Genomic DNA, 18,762 nt, shown 5'->3' with positions numbered 1-18,762 from the left:
CCACAAGTCATTTCGTACCTAATTTATTAAACTTGTTAAGGAATTTGAAAATACATTAATATTTGATACTAATCACTTGCTTCGTTGCTACTTTAGTAAAGTATTTATTTCTATCAAACTTACCCTATCTATACTTATGAAGAGAAAATATTAATAATTTTGTATGTAATGCAATAATTCCAATACTCCTGGGCCGATTTCAAAAATTCTTTCACCGTTAAAAAGCTACGTTATTTATGAGTAACATAGGCTATTTTTTTTAATATCACTCATGCGAAGTCCCGAGCAATAGCTTGTTTTCTCTAAAGTTAACTATATCTTAACTACCTTTGTTTTGTTGTTCGTATCTAATTCATTCAGTTAAGGAATTCAAATTCATTATAAAACCAAGCGTTTATGACCATAATTTTCCGGTTTTTCGATATATTCAAAAATACATAAATGGAGGTAATAGCGATATCAGGACAATAAGGTATCATTGCAGGCCCTGCAGCCATATAGAAACCCTCATGGCAATTATATACCAGATGCATTCGCGAAGTAACAATGGCCGTCGCGTTCGCCTAATGAACACGCAGCTTCACAACATAGCAGGATAATACCAAGCCGTATTGTTATTGTTTTCCCTTGGATGAATTGTCCGTGGCTCGCGAACCTATACCTGAGGTAAATTTACACTTTTCAATAGGACTTTAGTATGTAAAATTCAAAAGAATTTCTAATAAATACTATGCTTTCAAGCTTATAAATATCAGCTATATTTTCGATTATAGCTTTCTAAATACTGGTGGTATTTAAATTCGTAATATCTGGATACATTTTTACTGTTTTGCTTTCTGTGTGGAATTTTCCCATTTCAAACGTGTATATAGCAAACTCAGCATTTTCTTTGAAACTAACTTGTAATTGCTTTTGAGCACTCATAGTAGACATTTTTGATTTTTCCAATAACAGCTAAGTAACGGACGTGGGCGAAATTCTCTTTGAAATCACCGTTACAGTAGTGGAATATAACTGCAAAGAGCTTTTCTAAAACGAAATAACTATCGACGCTTATAAAATCATGCACTATTTATAATATTACTAACTATCGCCCGCGACTCCGTTCGCGTGGAATTAGAAAACCGAAAATAGCCTATGTGTTCTTCCAGACTATGCGAAATTTCATCAAGATCCTTCGAACCGTTTAGGCTACAAACTCTAACAAATATCCATCCATCCATTCATCCATCCATCCCAACTTTTGCATTTATATTATGAGTAAGATTTGTTAAATATGTTTAGACAATTTAATTCAATTTCGATTTGTCTAAAAAGTTAGTTGCAACCCGTTGAGAGCCAACAGCAAAACTATAAGAGCCAAACAATGGGTAAAGCAGTTCAAACAAAAGAGAATTATATCATGGAAGCCCCGCTGACTATGACTTTCCGAGAGTAAGTTAAAACCTCCTTTGTTTGCTAAAGGACACATAATTAAGAGGTTTAATTTATTATGCACTGCGTTTATTCATGCAATTATTTCTTTCGTTATTTCATAATAACCTGACTCTTTAACGGATGTACAAATGTAGAAAATAAAACAATACGTAACTGATTTATTTTAAAACAATAAAGAGATACGAACAAAATTATTGAACAGCAGAAATAAAACGCATCATGAATCAGGCAAAACAAATGAAAAATATAACGCACTAAAATTACACGAGTAGCTTTATATTAATGAATATTGTCTTCTAAATTTAAATGAATATTACAAAACACTTCAATAATAACATAAATGTAAACAAGCAAAAGTGATCGTACTCTTAATGATGAAACTTATGGAACTTTCCTCCGAGGCTTCGGAGCGTCAAGAATAGACTTATCGCTGTTAATCGCGCCACCAGATAATTTTCAAGAACAAATTTTAAACTTTCCAGTTTAAATAAATTAACATTAAATCTTCCTTAAGCTTTAAGATTTCTTTCCAAAGAAATAAAAATGCTATAATTGCAATTACGTATTAAATTTATAAATTGTGTTCCTAGACAGTAAATATTCATTTAATAATGATGATGACAATATTTTTATTGTTCACCTTTAAACTCCTCGTTAACTCTTACCTACTTATTATAGTGACTTGATGAAGAAACAACTTAAAGTAGTACCTTCGTTTTAGTATACTTTTTTATATATTTGTGTAAAAAGTGTTAAATAAATAAAAACCGAAATAGTTTGTAACCATAACCTAAAGTAAAATTTAGCGGCGGAAGGGGGTTAATCGAACGCTAAAGGCGAAATAGCGTAAATTATTAGTTGTATTGAATAACAAGACATCAGAACTAAAGTTATACTACTTCAGTCCCATGCTAACACATTCCCAAACTTGCCAGTAACTTCATTTCTCTGTATCAGTTTGTGGCCGATGTAAGAAAGTTTCGATAAACTTGTCTACAAGCGAAGTTTGTCGAACTAAATTAAGAAATTGTTTTTAGACTTTTCTATAACATATTACTCTAAAAAAACATGTTAATATTTTTTTTCTATACTAATACTAATATTATTATAATGGAAAGATTTGTATTTTTGTATGTATTGAAATAACTCAAAAACTACTGAGCCTATTTCAAAAATTCTTTCACCATTATAAAGCTACGTTATCGCTAACATAGGCTATATTTTTTCATCAAAGTCGCGAGCATCAGCTAGTTTATTATATGCAGACTTTATTATCAAGTATTTAATTTTAATATAAATTAAATGTTGGGCTACAAAGCGCAATAAGTATTGGATTTTACTACAATTAGAACAAATAAATTCCTCAAGTAATAAGCCAAGTTCGTTTACTAGTAATTTGATTGAAGCTATTTAAAGAGTAAATAATGTGAAACACAATTTAATAAAAACATAATTTTAATTTTATCTTAAAACTGTAATTGATATTAATTAAATAAAATATAATAAAGTAGAATTTATATTACAATTTTGACGTATTACATTAAAATCGATATAAATTGAACGAGTTCTCGAAAATAGATTTGCAAGTCACGCAATTGATGATTGGTAGCCTACAAAAGAGCCAATCACGCGGCACTAACTCACAAGTCTTCAGGATATAAGTCACGTTCTCACCCTTCAAACTTAAACAACGCCTCCCACCGACTCTTATCTGCAACTCCGAATTTCAAATTCACCTCAAGTTTAAAACTAGAACTCGTATTAATATTGTAACCTACAGTTTTCACCATTAAAAAAACTGAATACTGTTATCCCCATAATACTGATTAAAAAAAGAAAATTAAAAAATCAAAGGTAACTGGAATACGTTTCTGTTCAAGTGTGTTCATCAATGCAAACACAATATAAACATTTCAATACTTTAGATTGGATTGACACAAGTAATTAGTTTTCTTAATCATAACATATAGAAAATTAAATTTATATAATCTATCATTTCGTAATATCTCATTATCTTTATTAACTAGCCAACGCTATATTTGAATAATTTATGCCGGGTTCGCTGATCATAAAATTTTGTGAGCATAGTGAAAATTTACTTAAATCTGGTTTTTAGACCATCATATGAATTTTAAAATAATCAAACATTTGTTAGAAAAAAGGCGGTAGTTTGATGAAGGTTTTTTTAATAATGCAAATAACGCAAAATAGGAAACACGGAAGGATGTGTAAGATATATGCTAATGGTGACTTTATTTGATGACTGAAGTGATACAAGACTGGTGAAGACTACTCTTGTCGTCCTCGCTTAGTAATTTTTTACTTCCCCAAAAAGTTAGGGACATACAACTTTCAGTAGCAACAAATTACGATAACAATATTTTAAGTATAACTTGTAATAGTGTTAAGATGGCTTGAGATTTCGAATGGGTTGAGATGTCAGCCACAGGATTGAGTATTCAAGGCTCACAAAGGAGCCAATCATGCCGCGGCCGCCGGCCCCCGGCACGTCTTCTTACTTCCGACTTGAGCATTTCGAACATTCTGATAAAAACATAATGCCATCTAATTTATGTAATCAAAATTCAATGATGCGGTTTAGAGACAAGTGGAAAAACAGTCCTAAGTATCATATAATAAATAGATAATAATATAAAAAAGCAATATGTATTATGTATTATAAGTACTATACTCTCAATGACAACAAAGTTACAAAATAAATAACATTAAATTAAAAAATAAACACTTTTAGATTTTTAGTTCTAAGCTTCTATCTGCCTTTTAGACTTTATTCATTTCTGCGTGAAACGGGTTTAACAGAGTGCTAGAAATTTAATAATAATATCAGGCGCCTGCCAGACAGCAGTTAATACTATAGGTCATAACTAAGACAAAAGACAATTCCTATTTTGTTCTGTATTCGAGTTCTATTTAGGTTGACCCTTACTTAAAGGTCTCTATCCAAAGTTCCACTCACTAAAAAGATCATCGAATTATACAGCTTTCTAAAAATACTTTTTATTCTCCTTATATCCTGCAGTTTATTCTAAAATGTTCGAACTGCAGTAACAAAGTGCTACTCGCTGCTAACAAAGAAGGCTAATCACACAGCGCTAACTGTCAAGCCCTCGGGAAAAGCACGTTTTTCCACTTTACCCTTTTGCATCCTTCTTAGACAAAACAGATAAATTGTCATTCGTAGAATTATTATTTTGTACAAATCTAAAATTAAAATAAATTAAGTGCGCAGTTGTATTTATAAAATAAGCATATTTTATAAATGATAATTGACTGGATTACTTGTAGTGTAAATTATCCATACGTTTTTTTCGCTTGTCGAGAAATCCATCTCTGCCGATCCGTCGATTAATAAAATTCGAGTACGGACGGTTAATCCATTCTTAAACAACGGAAGCGTGACGTCACAGTTTTAATTTTCTAATGTCACGAGCAATAGCGGTAAGACTTTCCTTTATTCTTTTCGAATCATGGACGGGAACAATTCAAAAGTTACACCATTAAGATAAAGTTCGGTCTAGTAAACTTTGAGTTGTAATTAATTTTCATTATTCATTAAAACTAAAATGTACTTAATAGTGTTAATGAAATACATTATTGCTCTTATCGCTATAAGATTCTTAATTTTTAATCATCACAGTATAGTCCTGATTTCTCAAAATTGTTACTAAAAAACGCATTTCGCATATATTTTGTTCCAATTATATTTACATGCAATTTAAATAAGTTACGGTTCATACTCCTACTCTTAACATCAACTTTTAAATATGTTATTCGAGATAAACGTTGATAACTGCTCCCCTGAAGTACCTATTAAATTCTATCCTAAGGTTCCTGAGGTTCTCATGAAATACAAAAAGTTTTATCGAAATATAATGAAAAGTAGTACCGGTACAATCCTATCTTATGATACTCTAACGTGCACCTTTCTCGGACTCGTGTTAAAGATTATTTAGATATTAGAATACTCTTTATAATTAAAGACTTTTTGACCAACGCGCCCAGGTAAATAAGATATAATTACAACAATTTATCGTTTGGACTCGAAGCATTATTTTCATAACATATGTGTCTATGGTGACAGGGAATATAGAGAATAGTAAAATATGACAACACCGTAGGACGCGCCGCTTGCAGCTGTCACATTTGCTTTCATCATAAATTTCATTGGAGAAAAACAAAAATTTAACTGGGTTATAGTAAGTTCTACATTATTTATCACTTATTGTTAATTTATAAGATAAACACAAAAATACTAATATGTGTTTCCTATTCACAGATGCACTGTAAAAATATATAGAAATGGACCAACAATTTTCATTGTCTTGGAACAATTTTCACGGAAACTTGAGCAAAGGTTTCGCCGGTTTGCTTGGGAAAGGCGAATTTGTTGATGTTACGCTAGCTGTCGAAGGGCATTTACTACAAGCGCACAAAGTTATTCTATCAATATGTTCTCCGTACTTCAAGAAAATGTTTCAAATGAATCCTTGTCAACATCCTATAGGTATTTATCATTGCTATGTAGTTGGAACTACCTTGTATAATGGGCTAAAAATGAAGCTCTAAAATATTTAATTGCTTATATTTTCAGTTGTGTTGAGAGATGTGACTCTCAAAGCTATGAAGGATCTCTTACAGTTTATGTATCATGGAGAAGTCAGTGTTAAAAGAGAAGATCTCACTAGTTTTATAGGAACTGCTGAAGTTTTACAAATCAAAGGATTAACTCACAAAGAGGTAACTCATAAAAATATAAACTAAACTCAAATTCAATGTAGTTCGAATAAATCATAACACCTTTAAAAAATTTTAACTTCCATATTGCATGAAATAAAATTATCACTTTTTCCTTGTATTTAATAACTCTTTACATATTAATTGGTCTATTTACTGTAGAGTAAAAGCTTTTATCTGATATAATAACTGATACTCTACAATAAATAGACCAATTAATATATAAAGAGTTATTAAATACAAGGAAGTGACAGTCACTTGTCCTGTACTTTTATAATTGATTTTAGACTGAAGATGAAGAGGAAAAAATGAAAGATTTATCGAAGCACAGTATAGTGCACCAGAACAATAGCCCTGAACCTGAGTCATGTATGTCTGACAACTATGATAACAGTCCTAATGAATTACCAGAAAGTAATGAACAGGATTTAGTGAAACAGAGACAATTTATAGAGAAACTTCAAAGGTTTAGTCATTTAAAGAGAAAGTCAGAAGAATTTCTGCAAAGTGCATACTATTCTGATATTTTAAATACTGAAAAACGTGCCAAAATCAATGAGAAGATGGCCTACAATAAAGTTAATAGTTTACTACACAACAGTTACGAGAACTTTAAAAATGTTTATGACGAATCCCCAATAGATATAACTCCTACATTGAATACATCGCACAAAGACGTAGATAAAGATGACAATAAAGAACAATCTACAAATCAGATAGAATTAAAAACGGAATGTGATGATATAGACATTGTTGTGACAGATCCTGCCGTTTGTACAACACCCAAAAGTTATGATGGTTCCAGAGATAGCAAAAATAATTCAACAATCGCTTTGGAATATCAATCACCACAAGACAGTAAGTATTTTTGAATCTTTAAAATAATGTATTTTTGTAAATAACATTGCCTTGCTAAGGAATGTATTTTTAACTGACTTCTAAAAGAGGAAGTTCTAGATTTGTATGTTTTTTTTTAGTATGAATTTTGGTGTTGCTTAACTGATGTTATTTTCTTTACCCATTACCACATTTAATATGCCAATAGCCTAATGGTTAGAGGATTTGCGATCACAGCTTCAAATCCCGCCATTTGATTATTGTAAACTATTCCTGGCACAAGCCTAAAGATTCATTGGAATCTTGTAAATATCTTCTAATATTTATAAAGAATATGCCACTAATTTACCCACAGTGGCATAAAATGACATTCAAGTCTTTTATATATCTACAAATGCACCCTTGTTTTTCTGTATTTTATAAGCAATTTTCGATTTCATTTTTATTTTCGCTTATTAATGCTTACTTCTTTTGTAAATAACAGGATTATAGATTGTGTTGAAAATGCAATCCTTTGTTACTTTTATCGACTTTGTTGCATATTTTCTTTAAAAAACACTTCATTTTGCACACTTGTAAACACGATGGCATTTTCAACATTTTTGAATCCTATTTTTAACACTTAGATTATTATTTTCAAATGTAATGAAAATGCCCATCGTGATTTCAGATACCACAAGTTTGAACTCATTATTATTGGACTTTAAAAACATAGTCAATGGTAAGGTGACTAACGCAATGTTGAGAATTAATTCTAATGAAGAATTCCCAAGACCGATGCTTGAACACCGATTGGTAACAATACCACAAAAAGAAGATGGGAAGAAGAAATATCCTCAACGCTCCTGCAGATTATGCTGGAAGTTAGGAAAAAGAAGGGACACTCGCTTTATGTGTAGCGCTTGTGAATTACCATTCTGCAAGTCACCATGCTTTGAAGTACATTTTAATGGTCTTTTCAAAGTGTCCCAATTACAAGGAGACTATTTCGCTACATAATATTTTAAATCACAAACCCAAAATGGGTCTTTATATCCTAGGTGATAAGGTTTACAATAAGAAGTGATATTTGGTTAGAGCAACAGAATAAAGAGTGAATCAAAGATTCAAAGGAAATTGGGACCAAAATTTCAATTCCTATATAACATCCTATAAAAAAACATTATTTATCAATTTATAGACACAGCTTTATATCTCTATAAAATACTTAGTATTCATATAAGCATCTAAATTATGCAAATAATATTTCGAGACTGTGATAGTATATTTGGATTGAAAACCAATTACGCTGTGACTTAAAGTAAATCAGTATATTTCAATTTTATAACACAAAAACATTGTGCCATCAACACTCTGCCATATTTAAAGACTTTTTATTGCTCATGTTCTAGTCTATTTATTGTATTCAAATAAGTTTAAAACATATTACTCAAAAATTTACTTAAAGTATAAATGTATACTGTTCACTTTTGTATGAGATTTTATGTATAAAATTACATTAATATGGTTAAATGCACAAACACTAAAAATTTTATAAAAAAAATTATGTTTAAAACATTTCCCTGTTTTTCTTAACACAATCGGTTATGGGATAAGCAAAGTTCAATCATGGTTCGCTTTTTCTCCATACATGAAAAAAGAAGATAAAAAAATCTCATGCTAAATTGAACAGATAAGATAATTATATGATCTCTATGGCTTCAAGGTTAACAAAGCCAAATTATTTTTTTTACATTCCTGCATTTTTTGCTTTTTGACATTTTTGGCTTGGCTGATTTTTTATATTTTTTTACATGTATGCTTAGTGTAAGATGAAAACCATAATAAATATTTTTGTATTCTTTGTGTGATGTTACTACATGATAGTGACTTAATATAGTGTTCTATATCTTTAATTAAATGATTTTTTGCATATTTATTCATTTCATTATCCCTTGAAAAATAGCATACATCCTTAAGTACCATTAAACTAAAAAAAAAACTACGAAGTAATATATCACTTAGATGTATTTTACTTTATATTATTTTTTGTTCAGGTTAGGTACATTTTAATTATTTTTTCTATAATTCGTCCGGAATAACTTGACACCCAAATCCGATGACGTAATACGGATATGTATATCCGAAAACGAGGTATGAAAACACTCAAAAATATTACCGTTTCATTGTATTTGGATGTCATGTTTTTGTTGATGCATAGTAGCATTATGTGGAATGGTTTAATCATTTTTTATTATAGACTTTAAATCAATTGAAATAATGTTTATTTTACATTTCAGGTGCTCTATCATTAGTCATTAACGGCTCTAGCGAGAATCAACAATTGCCGGTACGTTACAAATACATTTACAGCAGGAAGGGACATAAACAATTAGTGCATATGAACTTTGTGTACACAAAACATTCGACAACACATGGAAAAACATCATGGAGATGTGTGCAGTATTTTTCTTTGAATCGTTGCCCGGCAACGGTTGAAACCATAGACTCAATGATTTATGCGGTCAACCATCAACACAACCATGAAGATTGCTATGACAAACTAACAAGAAATAATATTTATGAAATGAACGCTCCAAAGTGAAACTTATGTTTGTGATCTTACAGATGAGATTAGTAACAATTTTCGAATATCTACTTTAGAAGCATAGCTTATATTTTACATTTGTAAACCATACATTATAAATCGTGCAAGCAAAATTACATCATACTCAAATAGGGTGAGGTTAAGAAGCTTCATACAAAATAATGTAAAAAGATCATAAAGCATAATTGTTATGAATAAAGACAAAATTATTCTCATCTGTTAGGGCCTGTCCCACCGCTGGCTGATAGGCTCAGATAGCATTAAAATGACGTCACTCAGATAAGGTAAGAAAATCCGATATTTCCGTCACATATATTACACAGATTGTTATCAGACAATTTATAATTTGGTGGGACAGGTCCTAAGTCTTATATTTTTTGATTCTGGGTTCTTTAAAATTGTTGCTAATTTCAATCGAAGTATTAGTTTTAAAAATATATTTGTAAATTGTAAAGTTCCTATGTACTATTATTTATAATTACGCAATAAGTAACGCTAGAGGTACATAATATATGTAATCAAAATATTGCAATAAATTTAGTTACATAAAGGGCATATATCACATTTAACTTTAGTATTTATATAAGATTCATACCACATTTACATAGTTTCTGCGGTCTTCAACTGCTTGTTTTATTTATTTTTATATGAAATGTATTTAAAGTATTACACCATTACTTGTAAAATATAGTATTTATAAATAAATTATTTAACTTAACAATATAATTTACTATGCGTTTCAAATGGAAATCTGCCTAATGTTGACAAAGATCTGTCCAAAATTGGTAAAGCAATAAGATTTCAATAGAGAACTCAACTGACAAATTTTTTTTCTAATCGCCAGTCTTTTTTACTTTACAAAAAGCCATTATTTTGGATGGTACCTTCTGTATCTAGTCATGAATGGTATTTCTTTATCTTAACAATTAAGTTGTATTAAATAAGACCCCAATATTATATAAAATCAATTTATTTACCATAGAATGTTTTAGTGATTAAATAAAACTCAATTTTTTAATTGTTTTGTTGATTCTGCTGATACGTTTGTAGCGAGTAGCGCGGCTGCCCGTTTTCTTGGTCTATGCTTTTTACTGAAACCAACACCTGAAATAACAAAATTTTTATTATATGCTTATATATTTGCAGAAACAAATTCTTACTTATTTTATTTCAAATAAAATCGTAATTGCATACTTACGTATATCTACATCTGGTTTTTCTTTCAAACCGAAAGATTTAGCAACAACATCCATGTCCATTGTTAATAAATTAAAAATATGCTTTAATTTTTTAACTTCAAATGCTCTTATGTAACCTTCAAATGCTTCTTCGGCCATTTTGACAAATTCTGGGTTCTGTAATGCTATATCAAGCTGCAAATAGATTTATATCTTTGTTTATTTAAAAAAGTACATTGAAACAAATTTAAATGCTTTGTTGTATACATACATGTTCTACTTACATTCTTTTGAAGACTACTTAATTTACCCCAGAATTCATATTTGTCTAAATATATTTTAGCTTCCTGTAGATATTCTATGAATTCCTTCTCTTCTGGTCTTAGCAATAAAACTGCATGTCCCGCTGCTCCCAAGCCTCGAGCTGTTCTGCCCACTCTGTGAATATATTCCTAGAAAATAAAAATAATGCACTATAATTAAAGGCTTAAATGAAGTCTATCGCTTCTAACCAAATCACTATTATATTAAAAATCATGATGATACAAAAAAATATTTTATTGTAATAAATCTATTTTAATTTAATTTATTTAGTGTTATTAACACATTCACTGCCACAAGTTGAAAATTAAGCTCACTTTAGAAAATCATGAATCATAAAGGCACTGAAATATAAAACTTACATTGGCGTCAGCTGGTGGATCAAATTGCACAATCCAATCTACTGCAGGTATGTTTAAACCCCGTGCCGCTAAGTCAGTGCAAAATAATGCAACTTTTTCAGCTTTATAAAAATTGTTCATAGTCGCTGTTCTATCAGATTGGTTCATTTTACCCTAAAACAATACATAGTATGTTTAACATTATTTAGACCTTTCTAAAAGCTTCTTAGTTCTGTGATTCTGTTTAAAAAATAAAGATATCTTAAGATTTTTAAGGGACTTGTATTTCATGGTAAGTGGTTGGATTAGTATGCCATATTAGTTGAGCTAACTAGATAAACTGTATGAAAAAAAGACTAATTTTTATTTTGGATATTTCATAACAAGTATATTTTTTCATACAATCAATTTGAAGCTAATTAAAAATTCAAACTTACATGAATACATAGAACAGATAAATTGCAATATTTGTTTAAGAATTCATGATGGAACACAACTGACTTACAGCTAGAAAAAAATACCATGACTTTGAGATTTTGTGTCTTCTTTAATAATTTATACAACCAACAGAGCCTGTATTCTGTTTCACAAATCACATATCTGGAAAAAATATGAGGTGTAACTTAAAAGGTATTATTAAATGTCGCTTTTATTCCTAATATTAAAACTAACTTGCAATGGCAGTAAATATGTTAAATACAATAAAAAAGTGGTTTTTATCTTTTACATACTAAACTATTGGAATTGTACATTTTCCATTAGTAATCTTTAGTAATACCATAAATGAGAAAGTTCGTCATAAGACCTAGATGAATTTTAGAACAGACCAGAGTGTGGAAGAACACAGACTACCCATCAAGTTTTTTATATAGCTTGTATAGAGTTGCAGGCAAAAGATGTATAATTTCTTACCCCTGTTTTAACCCTTCAACTGTTGCCCTGTCATTGTCTTCATTAGTGTTAATTAAATGTAAATCATCTCTCATTGCTGACTTTATCAATTCCTCTGTTGTTTCTGCATGTGTCGCACTGAATAACATTGTTTGTCTTTGTTCTAAAAGTGAAATAATAGTGTAGTCTAAACTGCTGAACAGGTCTCTGACATTTGGTATAGATTTAGAGAATAGTCTGGAAGAACACATCTGCTACTTTTGTTTTTTTGCAGATAAGCTAGTTTTAATACAATAATTTCTATGTAACTATTGAAAAGACTTAAGCACTAGATATACATAAAATTGTACTTACTGGGAAGCCTTTTTATAATCTGTTTCAAGTCTTCCTCAAAGCCGTATTGATATATTTTATCTGCTTCATCCAATACTAAACATTGAACATGATTGTAGTCAAACTCTTTAGTCCTCATATGATCAAATAACCTTCCCGGAGTTGCAACAACTATGTGAACACCTGAAACATTGTACTGATAAATTGTTTATTTTATCTTACTCCATTTATGTTCCTCTTAAAATGCCAAAGGAAATATGCAATGATTGTTTATATGATCGGGTATTTAAAAAAAACGTCATTTCTGTGATGTGAAAAAGATATGCGAGAGGAGCACATAATAGGAAATATTTTTTTTTTATAAAAGTTTTAAAACTAACCAGCAGCAAGTTTGTTGCTTTGCATTTTCCTACTTTCACCACCAATTATCAATGCTGAAGTGATTCCTTCATGGTATGATATAATTTCCTGGAGTACTTGGTATGTTTGGGTTGCTAGTTCTCTAGTTGGCGATATTATTATACCAAATGTACCTAAAATGGATTAAAGAAGCTGTTAAACATTTGCATTAATGTACACGATTCACAACTATTAAAATAAGCACATTACCTTGGTAATTATTTTGCATCTGTTTGATAACAAGTTCTACTGAAGGGATTAGAAAAGCCAAAGTTTTTCCAGAACCTGTCTTAGCCGTAGCGACGACGTCTCCTCCATCTAATGCCTTGGGCAAAACTTCGGCCTGAATGTCAGTCATATATTTAAATCCCATACTTTTAATTGCATTTATTGTAGCCTGAGAAACTTTACATTTTAATGTTTTAAACTTTGTCCTTTTGGTGTCATCCATTTACAATCTATTTCGACTCGCAGTACTAAAAGCAACTAAGTCTGTTTCTATTTCAAACTTCTGCCTGCAATATTTTAATTAAATATAACCTCAATATTAGTTGTCAATGTTTTGATTTTAAAAAAGCTTCATCAAGTGTCACTGTATGTCACTGTCAATGCCGTCCTCTTACAATTTAAATTCCTACCAACACTCATCATGGCAATCCCGTAGGTTACCGATTACGATTACCAGCATGAGCAAAAAAGTTCTTTTATCTGCGTATTTTTGATTATTTTGACATTGACATTTGTCATTTCCACGCCGTATCTGAGTCCACGTTAGTTTTTAAATGCAGATTTTAAAATAAGTGATTTACGAAATGCCTACGCCAGATAAAATTCTATTACGGAAAATAAAGAAACGTGAGAAAAAGAAGTTGAAACTAATAGCTACGAAGAAACAAAGTGAAAATGAGAATACAACAGGTAACCTCAAAAAACGTTAAAGTTGTAATAACATGCTTATTTAGTTTATCACATAAATACTGTTTATTAATTTTAAGTAATGGTAAATAATTAATATTTTGAACAGTTCCAGATAGTGAAAATGATGACAATAACACAATGAAAAGGCCACATGAAAATGTTGAAGCAGAACAAACCAGTTTACCTAAGAGTAAGTATTGTTATATTTTTCCAAATAGCTAATAAGTCATACATAAAACGTCTTTAATGAGTTCTTTTGATTGTAGAAAAGCAAAAAAAGAAAAAGAAAGAAAAAGCAACAGCCAGCGAAATAAAAGAAGAGACTGCATCTGAAGAAAATGACTCAACAGAAGAAGACAGCAAAGAAAATGTTGCAAATATGAATGGTGAAGGAAAACCGGATGATAGTAGTCAATGTAAGTTTTAACTAGTTTAACCATGCATTTTCCCTTCTTTTTTTGTTTAAATTTCCCATATTTCTGATGTTTTGGTTTTATTTCAATTGATACATCAAGGTAGAACTAAGTTGGTGTTCTAGCAAAGTAATCTAGTTTCTGGTAAATATCTTACTTCTGCATTATAAAAATGTTTAGGATTAGCTTGATGAATTTTTATTATTCTTTTTATATTATCATTTTAGTACCTGGATCAAGTTTATGCCTCGGTATATTGTCTGATCAAAAATTCACATCACTGGAAGGCAAAGTGTGTGAACCTACTCTAATGGGCATCAAAGATATGGGATTCACAACAATGACTGAAATACAGGCTAAGGCAATACCACCACTTTTGGAAGGTCGAGATTTAGTTGGTGCTGCAAGAACTGGCTCCGGAAAAACTCTCGCATTTCTTATACCCGCTATTGAACTCATTTATAAGTTGCAATTTAAACCAAGGAATGGTAAGATTTTTTTATGATTTTATTGTTAAAAATTAAGGACAGAAATGTGAAAAAAAATCTTAACCTTGCTCTCACTTTCTTCCTTGTATCCCAAACAATAATAGGTTGAGGCAATGTGTTTCAATGTTTATACTCTGCAAAATACTTCTAGTGTCATAGAGTTCTTAAATTAATGGAAATGAAATTTTTACTATTATTCTTAAGCAACAGAAGTGTTATAGTCTATATTGATCTTATTTTGATTACTTAAATGATGACAAAAAAGGCGAATGTGAAACAGCCTCCATATAGTAACAGTAGTGTTAATAAAAAACAAATTGAATCTCCGGGTTACACCGTCGAGGTACATTTGTTTTTGGTTACACACTGAAATGTATGTAGAGAGTTGTTTATGAACGCAGAATGGATATCTGATCATTTCAAAAAATATTGGGAAAGAATCAGAATAGAAAAACATGTATAACTAAATTAAGTTTATTTTAAGGTACTGGTGTTATTGTTCTGTCTCCAACAAGAGAATTGTCAATGCAAACATTCGGAGTGTTGATGGAATTAATGAAATATCACCATCATACTTATGGCTTAGTTATGGGTGGAGCGAATAGGAGTACAGAAGCTCAGAAACTTTCTAAAGGTAAGTGTTTATGTGAAAAAATATAGTGAATATGTAATGTATACTAATATAATAAAGTGTTAAAACATACTTCTTTTTGATGGATGTCAGCGATCACAGTATATTTTTGAATAATTCACTCAAGTTTAATATTTTTATGCGGCTGAAGCCACAAGGGAACTGCATTTTTGATATAAAAATAAGCTGCCTAAGTATTAATCATTGTAATAAAGACTACAAAGTTTGAATATTTATCATAATTTTTTCTAGGTATAAACATACTTGTGGCAACACCAGGAAGATTGTTGGATCACTTACAGAACACACCAGATTTCTTATATAAAAACTTGCAATGTTTGATCATTGATGAAGCTGACAGAATATTGGAAATAGGTTTTGAAGAGGAAGTCAAACAGATTATAAGACTCTTACCAAGTAAGTAAAATATAAAATGCTTGTTTATTTAGAATGACTAACCTTACTTACTTAACCAATAGTAACTAAAAATTCAAACTTTTGAATGCTCTGACTAAATCAGTCAATTTATCATATTTCTTCATTAGCTATATGCAAGAAGTACTGCTGATTGGTTTATATTTTTTTTGTTATTAGAACGTCGCCAAACAATGTTGTTCAGTGCGACACAAACAAAGAAGACAGAATCACTAACAGCGTTAGCTGTCAAACACGAGCCTGTATATGTTGGTGTGGATGATCATAGGGAACAAGCCACAGTTGATTCATTAGAACAAGGGTAAGTGGCGACATATACCTTAATCTATATCTTCTATTCTATACATGTAATAAAATTGGAAGTTTGTAATATCAAAAGAAAAATGCCAGATTTCTGAAAAATGATGTATTTGTGTTGCTGATAAACAAAAATCGCATGTAATTTTTTTTTTCGGGGTAATTTCGGGTAATCTCCGAAACGGGTGGGCCGATTTCGACCGGATTTTCACTGAAGGGTAGCTGACATAGACGGGCATATTATAGGCTACTTTTTTTTAATATCGCGCAGTCAAAATGGCGTAACGGGTGGTCCAATTTTGCACTAACTGTTTGTAAATGAATCAAAAAGATTGCAAGGTTACAGTAAGTTGCATAATTATGTATACACTAGCTTTCGTTTACGACTCTGCCCAGACTCAATACAAACTAAGTAGTCTATGTGTACTTGCATAAAGCATTAGGAATTGTATATAAAAAAAAGCTGAATGTACCAGTCTATGTTTCTGACCATGAATATATGTTATCTGTTGTTGTTTATATGAATAAGTGTATGCCAATGTCTTATGCAAGTCTGTAAAGGTATACATTTTATACAGCTGACTGTACTTTGTATTATGATTTTTTCTCTTGTTTTTGTTATTTTCACTTTCCATTCCTAATGTTAATTTTCGCCATTTCAAATTATTTCTATATGATTTCAGTTACATTGTTGTACCTTCTGAGAGACGTATGATGGTTCTATTCACATTCTTAAAGAAGAATAGAAAGAAGAAGGTGATGGTGTTTTTGTCGACTTGTATGTCAGTGAAATATCATCACGAACTATTCAACTATATCGATCTTCCCGTCATGTCCATACATGTGAGTAAAGTCCATATATGAAAAGACTTTAATTTCAGCGTAAAAAAATTAGTTAAAGAAAAATCTTTCTAGGATTATTTACTCTATAGACATCAGAAAGTTTAGACATAGAAGCCATTTGTATAAATTAGGTTTTAAATATGTATACTGACCTTATAATATATTTTTCAGGGTAAACAGCAGCAAACAAAACGAACAACAACATTCTTCCAGTTCTGTAACGCCGAGAGTGGTATCCTCCTCTGTACTGACGTGGCTGCCAGAGGTCTGGACATTCCAGCAGTAGACTGGATTGTTCAGTATGATCCCCCAGATGATCCTAAGGTAACCTATAAATCTAAAATGGTGCTTTAAAATTTTAAAGCTTGATAAGCCCTTTCATTTGGTATCTAATGAAAGTAGTAGTAGAGTACTATAAATAAAACGTTAAAAATGGCCGCCCCCCAAAAAATGACGGGTCATAAAAATTCAACATAAATTGGTAAAAGTCGTTTACTATTTTTTTTCTTTGTTGTAATTTGGTTCAACTAACTTTTTCCACACTCAATATGGCAAAGGTCTATATAGCCAATATGCCACCTCATCTTACTGCATGTTAACTGAGAATGACTATATCTTGGTTTTGATTGTTATCCCATTTTTTATAAATACTATAGAAATAGTATATCCTAATTTTTTTATAGTTAATGGTAATATAACTTCATTTGTTATTTATATAGGAATACATTCACCGCGTGGGACGGACTGCGCGCGGGCTGGGCACCAGCGGCCACGCGCTGCTGATGCTGCGCCCCGAGGAGCTCGGCTTCCTCAGATACCTCAAGCAGTCTAAAGTCACTCTCAATGAATTTGAGTTCTCGTGGAACAAAGTCGCTGATATACAACTGCAGGTAAGACAAATTAATATGCAAAATTTGATTTCCCTTTCGTTTTACTAATAAGGAAATAAGTATATTGTTGAGGTCAAAATGCAAAAGCAGAGCGGACTTTAAATTTTATTAAATAGTGCATTAAAATTATTTAAACCACACTGAGTCTGAGTTCTTAAAATGTCGTCCGTTTGTCCCATATTACGAACTTTTTTTTTTTAATTTGTTATAGACAACGTAATTGGAAAAAACTTAATTCACGTTAACCAGTTTTGATATAATCTATAAAGGTGTCCCTTAGTGGCGAGTTTTCAAATCATCAGATGGTAATCAATAAGCTAATTAGGTTAGCCTAACAATTTGATTTTTTTACAGTTGGAAAAATTAATATCAAGAAATTATTTCCTAAATCAATCGGCTAAGGAAGCATTTAAAAGCTACCTTAGAGCATATGATTCTCATCACCTGAAGACAATATTTGATATCGACACAATAGATTTGGCAAAGGTCGCTAAATCATTTGGATTCACAGTACCTCCCGCTGTTGAACTAAAAGTTACTCCTAAAGGACCGATGCAGAAGAAACGAGGAGGCGGTGGATTCGGTTACTTCAAAACATTAAATAAAGAACAGAAGAGAACTACCAAGACTAAGATATACAGACAGAAAGGGAATAATAAGCGAGCGATCAGCTGAGACTATTTATTTCATTTATTGTTTTTTTATTTAATGTGTCAAATACATGATTTTAATTATAAATATGTCGTTTTTTTTACCTAGTTAGTCTTA

General features: G+C 30.9%; 3 protein-coding genes across 4 annotated transcripts; 2 read left to right on the top strand and 1 right to left on the bottom strand.

Moving 5' to 3' along the window:
* The first annotated feature begins 5,565 nt into the window (after positions 1–5,565).
* LOC106106281 (kelch-like protein 12) lies at positions 5,566–10,631 on the top strand. Of its 2 annotated transcripts, none has more exons than XM_013286832.1 (5): positions 5,566–5,654; positions 5,735–5,962; positions 6,050–6,195; positions 6,480–7,050; positions 9,309–10,631. In XM_013286832.1, exons 2-5 carry the CDS (start codon positions 5,758–5,760, stop codon positions 9,611–9,613), a joined length of 1,227 nt encoding a protein of 408 aa, XP_013142286.1. In that variant the 5' UTR covers positions 5,566–5,654; positions 5,735–5,757; the 3' UTR covers positions 9,614–10,631. The 2 variants fall into 2 exon arrangements, with proteins under 2 accessions (XP_013142286.1, XP_013142285.1); XM_013286831.1 differs by lacking the exon at positions 9,309–10,631 and adding an exon at positions 7,700–8,943.
* Positions 10,571–17,324, bottom strand: LOC106106280 (probable ATP-dependent RNA helicase pitchoune). The gene is made up of 10 exons (XM_013286830.1): positions 17,257–17,324; positions 13,290–13,594; positions 13,061–13,213; positions 12,702–12,863; positions 12,369–12,510; positions 11,894–12,056; positions 11,478–11,630; positions 11,079–11,246; positions 10,815–10,989; positions 10,571–10,720 (listed from the first exon to the last, which is right to left on the bottom strand). The coding sequence occupies exons 2-10, from the start codon at positions 13,528–13,530 to the stop codon at positions 10,623–10,625; spliced, it is 1,455 nt and encodes a 484-aa protein (XP_013142284.1). The 5' UTR covers positions 13,531–13,594; positions 17,257–17,324; the 3' UTR covers positions 10,571–10,622.
* LOC106106278 (probable ATP-dependent RNA helicase pitchoune) lies at positions 13,797–18,732 on the top strand. The gene is made up of 11 exons (XM_013286829.1): positions 13,797–13,997; positions 14,104–14,187; positions 14,264–14,413; positions 14,638–14,898; positions 15,383–15,532; positions 15,782–15,946; positions 16,124–16,265; positions 16,945–17,104; positions 17,276–17,428; positions 17,824–17,994; positions 18,349–18,732. The coding sequence occupies exons 1-11, from the start codon at positions 13,892–13,894 to the stop codon at positions 18,667–18,669; spliced, it is 1,863 nt and encodes a 620-aa protein (XP_013142283.1). The 5' UTR covers positions 13,797–13,891; the 3' UTR covers positions 18,670–18,732.
* Positions 18,733–18,762: the final 30 nt, after the last annotated feature.

Source organism: Papilio polytes, unplaced genomic scaffold (genome assembly GCF_000836215.1).
Source record: "Papilio polytes unplaced genomic scaffold, Ppol_1.0 DF822289.1, whole genome shotgun sequence".
Taxonomy (NCBI): Eukaryota; Metazoa; Arthropoda; class Insecta; order Lepidoptera; family Papilionidae; genus Papilio; species Papilio polytes.
The sequence above is the reverse complement of the archived record's forward strand: the minus strand, read 5'-3'. Positions and strand labels throughout refer to the sequence as shown.